Source organism: Urocampus carinirostris, chromosome 5 (assembly GCF_059441175.1).
Source record: "Urocampus carinirostris isolate Australia breed hairy pipefish chromosome 5, RoL_Ucar_1.0, whole genome shotgun sequence".
Lineage (NCBI taxonomy): Eukaryota > Metazoa > Chordata > Actinopteri > Syngnathiformes > Syngnathidae > Urocampus > Urocampus carinirostris.
In genome coordinates this window covers 11,620,214-11,625,382 of record NC_142353.1, presented here as the reverse complement: position 1 = coordinate 11,625,382, position 5,169 = coordinate 11,620,214, and the positions used below count along the sequence as shown (strand labels likewise).

General features: G+C 41.0%; 1 protein-coding gene across 1 annotated transcript; it reads right to left on the bottom strand.

Annotated features, from left to right (window-relative positions):
* Window positions 1–1,291: 1,291 nt before the first annotated feature.
* Window positions 1,292–3,948, bottom strand: LOC148365239 (uncharacterized). The gene is made up of 2 exons (XM_088335739.1): window positions 3,722–3,948; window positions 1,292–3,246 (listed from the first exon to the last, which is right to left on the bottom strand). The coding sequence occupies exons 1-2, from the start codon at window positions 3,876–3,878 to the stop codon at window positions 2,129–2,131; spliced, it is 1,275 nt and encodes a 424-aa protein (XP_088191865.1). The 5' UTR covers window positions 3,879–3,948; the 3' UTR covers window positions 1,292–2,128.
* Window positions 3,949–5,169: the final 1,221 nt, after the last annotated feature.

Genomic DNA, 5,169 nt, shown 5'->3' with positions numbered 1-5,169 from the left:
ATGAAAATCAAGAAAATAACTTGTAAAAAATGTATTTTGATTAATTCTAATTTCATTAAGGAAAATAAGTATTTGATCCTCTAGTTTGTATGAGAAATTCTGGCTTCCAAAGACCCTTGATATACTAGTTAACTGATTTCAAAACACCCGTACTTAACGACACCTTTATAAAAGATACGTGTTCATAGAATCGGACTCTTCAACATGGGTAATACCAAAGAGCTCTCTCAGGACCTCAAAGACAGGATTATTGACCTGCACAAATCTGTAACGGGCTACAAAACATTAACAAGATACTATGGATAAAAATAACAATCAATAGTGAAATTGTGATAAATTTTCAAGAAGTAAAACATGACCATCATTATACCTCAGTCTGGTGCCCCAAAGAAGATTTCTCCTTGTGGGGTGGTAATGATCATGACAACTGTGATAAATCGTCCTGCAACCACTCAACAGGAATTGGTGAATGACCTCAATGCAGCGGGGACCACAGTCACCAGGAAGACTATTGAAACACTAAGCCCCACAATGGATTAAAAACCTGCAGTTCCCGAAAGCTACCCCTGTGGCAGCCCGGCTACAGTATGCTAATTATCATTACAAAGATGCACAAAGTGATTGGGAGAAGATCTATGGAGGGAGCATAAGTTACATAAGCGACCGCCCACCAACCTTAATGATTTAGAGAGGATCTCCAAAGCAGAGCGGGTCAAAAAAAACCCAGGCATGTGTGCTAACCTTGTGGTTAACTACCACAAACCCCGGACAGCTGTGGTTGGAAATAAAGGTTATGTCACCAAGTATTAAATGTTTTTGGCTAGAGGGATCAACTACTTATTCCCCTTAATATTCTCATCATCTCATCAGCTGCACTGCTTATCCTCAGTAGGGTCGCGGGGGTGCTGGAGCCCATGTCAGCAATCATTGGGCAGGGAACACCCTGAACTGGTTGCCAGCCAATCGCAGCCCTTAATATTATCAAATCAAAATAAATGTATTTGTAAAGCACTTTTCTTGTAAAACATTGCCACTCAAAGTACTGAATGAAAACATTTAGCATACAACAAGCCAGTAAAATCCCCACTAACACAACAATAACTGCTGCTTTTTGGTTTTCCATGAAACAGTGGCACCTCTTTAGTTTGAACTGAAACAGTAACCCGTAATGCTCTTTCCGTCATCACAGGTGTCACTTGTGGCGTCTTGTCAGAGTCATTTCTGTCTAGTCGGTGATGGTGTAATTACCCACTCTCGATAGTGGTCCTCTGGTTCATTTGTGTCTGTCAGTGTGTAGTTTTCAGTCACACTCTTTGCAATGAAACTAACAAATTTATGGCAAATAAATTAATTATGCAGGTGAATGAAGATCAAAACCCACAAAAATATACTTTTTGCAATGCGGATGTAACTTTTCCCGGTTTTGCTCCTACAGAATACACTAAGAACCAACTTTGTCATTTTTGACAAATCCGGTCTTTTCCAAGTAAAAGGAAGGAGAACTTTAGAGCTTTTCAGTTGAGGTTTTTATAACAATAAAAAGGATTTGGAACAAATAAAAACTAATATAGTTTGCGAGTACGGAACAATGCTGAAATGGCTTCACAACTGGATATGACAAAAAAACGAACCATAAGTCAGTGGAAAATTCCCTGAATCCCAATTTTATACCACTCCAGACATAATCGTGCTAATGGTTTGATAAGACTAAAGGCAAGACTCCTCCAATAGTAAATAAAATCCCCACTTAGAACAATGTAGATTCTGTATAACAACTACATGAATTAATTAATGAAAGCATCAAGTGAATATAATAAAGAAGTGTATAACTGTTTTCAAATATATGGATACGATGCATAAATTACCACTCAATGATTAACTTGATTAAAATAATAATGTGATGATGTTATAAATATATATGCAGAGACACATTTCAATATATGGGGCAGCACGGCAGAGCAGTGGTTAGCACGGGTGCGGCACAGTTCTGAGGTCATGAGATCGAACCTCCTGTGTGGAGTTTGCATGTTCTCCCTGTGCTTTGTCCCTCATGTTTCCAAACTACAACAAAAATTATATCTTTCAAAAGACTATGAAATTAAACATTATTTTCTCCAGATATGGCTATTCACGCCTTCCTTTGTAGTATGTGTACGATCACGTGTTGAAACAGATCCGAAATATTCGTCAAATCCTGACCACAGTCTAGACAATTCAAAGAATGTTCCCCTTTGTGAGATTTAATGTGTCTAACCACATTTAACTTTTGAGTAAACATTTCCCCACAAATGAAGCACCGATGAGGATTTTCTTTAATGTGAGTTATGATGTGCAATTCTAGACCAAATTTGCTTGTAAAGGCTTGACTGCAAAACGAGCAAGGGAATTGTTTTTCCCCCGTGTGCGTTCTCATGTGAAGAAGCAAGTTACTTTTTTGAGAAAATGCCTTTCCACAAGTTGAACAAGAAAAGGGTTTTTCCTTCGTATGTGTTCTCATGTGTTTGGTCAAAAGATTCTTGCGAGAAAATGCTTTTCTGCAAATAGAGCAAGAAAAGGGTTTCTCTCCTGTGTGTGTTCTCATATGTTGGATCAAATTAGACTTGAGAGAAAATGCTTTTCTGCAAACAGAGCAAGAAAAGGGTTTTTCGCCTGTGTGTGTTCTCATGTGTTTGATTAAACTACTACTTTCAGAAAATGCTTTTCCGCAAACGGAGCAATGTATGTCCATTTTCTTTTGACAGACCTGGCAGCGGTGGCCTTCATCGTTCCCTTTATCATTCAAAAGAACATTTTTCACAAAGCTTACACCACAAACTGAGCAGTTGACGTCTTGTTTGCCACATTTTGGGGAGTTCTTGTCGGAAGTTGTTTTCTTTTGGAAGATTTTTGACTGTTCAGGGTCCCGTTCACAGTTTGCCCTGCTCTCCGCGTCATCGTTGTCTGACAGGGAAGCCAAATCTTCATCTGGTGGGGGTCCTTCAGACCCGCCGTCGCTTGAACCTTCATTTTGGAGTTGCGGTGAGCACTCGGGTAGGTTTTGGTCGGCATTTTCAGTCTTCACAGGGCTGCCAGTCGGTGGGAACCAACTGGCATCACATTGCTCTTCTGTTTTAATGTGAGGAGGTGGCAGCTCCTTTTTTTCTACTTTGACGGGGGATAGCAGTGGATTCTTCTGTTCCGATCTCAAGCTCCAACCTTGGTCCTCAGGGGGATCTTCACTCTGGCGATTTTGCATGAGATGGATATCTAGAGGAAACAACGTTTGTTGTTCGTCAAACAAGTTGTTGTACAATATGAATGTATTAAAATAAAACAAGTAGAATTGCACACAGAAGCATAAAAATTGATACAAATTGTTTTGTATACTTTTACAGGGAGCTAGATGTGAGAATGGCTCTTTCAACATTTTGGGTTGGCGAACCCTGCCCTAACTGCAAATGCCAAATGATGTGTTTCAAATGATCAGAACGTCCAACCTGCTTTCATGTATGTACAAGATTCAATTAATGAGTTATTATAGAACGTTCTATCTTTTTGGAGAACAGGTTAAAAACGCATGGAAATACTTCGGATGTCAATCAGCCGTCGGTAGGACATTTCGGAAGATCAACGCTTCTATTTGGCTGATTTTTAAACAGACTCGCGCAGACACCAGATCACAATTATTGTAAATGAACGAACAAATACTCAAATAAGTGTAAAGGTAATTTTGCGTGCGGACCTCCGAGTCCGATGACGTTTTGACTCTCGCAAAGCGCTTCCAGTTGCCGTCGTTGTCGGCTAAATTCCTCCTCGTACGAGGCGATGGTTTTTTCAAACAGCCCAAAAATTTCGTCGGCAGCAGCGATCAATCGCTCTCTTACAAACACTTTTAACATTTTGCCGTTGAATCAAGTTCGAACGCCAAACAAGTATCAAATGTAGTTCAAACTCTGCAGATTCCCCAAGTCGTCTTCTTCGTCTTCTATTATTTCTTCTTCTTCCTTTTCTACTACTCTTTCTATACTTCTACTTCTTCTTCTTGGGGTTAAACAGCAGTTGGCATCTATCTCTACGATGCATTACAACCCCCTATCACGACATACTGTTAGAATGTCCCGCACTATTCATGAAATGTAAAATAATCTTCCTTTGAGGCCCTCTTTTTGAGTGCAGAAATCGTTTCAATGAAAATGCCATTATTACTTCTTCCACCAGCCCTTTCTTCATTTACTCCCTCTGAACATTGTACTTATGCAGTCCATTATTACAGTATACGCTCCACTGACTCTTCCCTTTGTCCTCACACAATCCAGTGTCATGTTTCCCCATGAGTTTCATTGTTTTGTTTAAGGAAGTGTTTCCAATCCTTAAACATGACATCCCAGTCTCCACTCTCCTGCATTCACCACCAACCCTTGCCGTCCTCACATCACATTAAATCCCATACCTCTGCACTTTCCATCCCACACGCTCTGCCTTTTCTTAGGTAACCGACCCACCCCCTTAATTATACATTGAGTGTCTGCTGATGCTTACACGCATATCAACCCTATGTGCATCCAGCGCCCTTTTCGCCAACTTGTCTGCCCCTTCATTCCCCTGCAGAGACAAGTCTACTTTTAGACACACCAATCTCTGTGGAGCCTCTTCGGAATGACTTATCCGTAGGTGGTGTTAGGAAATAAGTATGGTAAAATGTATCATTTACCAAATTGTTCAAATTAGTTATCTGACTCCATTGAGCAAACATAACCTTCATTCACCTAACAATGCATGCTCGTTTCTTTTTGTGAAAATACAGACAAGAGACCGGCATTTCCACACGGGGGCAGATTTATTTTCTTAAATAATTTAACTAAGTCAACTCCATCGAATTAGCCGAATAAGTGTCTCTCTCGTTCTCCCTCGATCTTTTCCCATCCTCTCCGATCTTCTAAACGTCTTTTCACAAGCTGCTGTGCCGGCTCCTCCCATGGGCGTGCTGACTCCCCCCATGGGCGTGCCGACTCCTCCCATGGGCTTGCCGACTCCTCCCTTGGGCGCGCCAGGTGCCAGCTTCACCACCTCCTCGCCGAAGGGCATCGCGATGTTTGTCCTTGTGCGTCTGGCCTTCTCCCGTCAGCACTCACAGGAATTCTGTTATCAAAATACGTCTGATGCATTCTAGACAGCCTAACCTTCTAATGT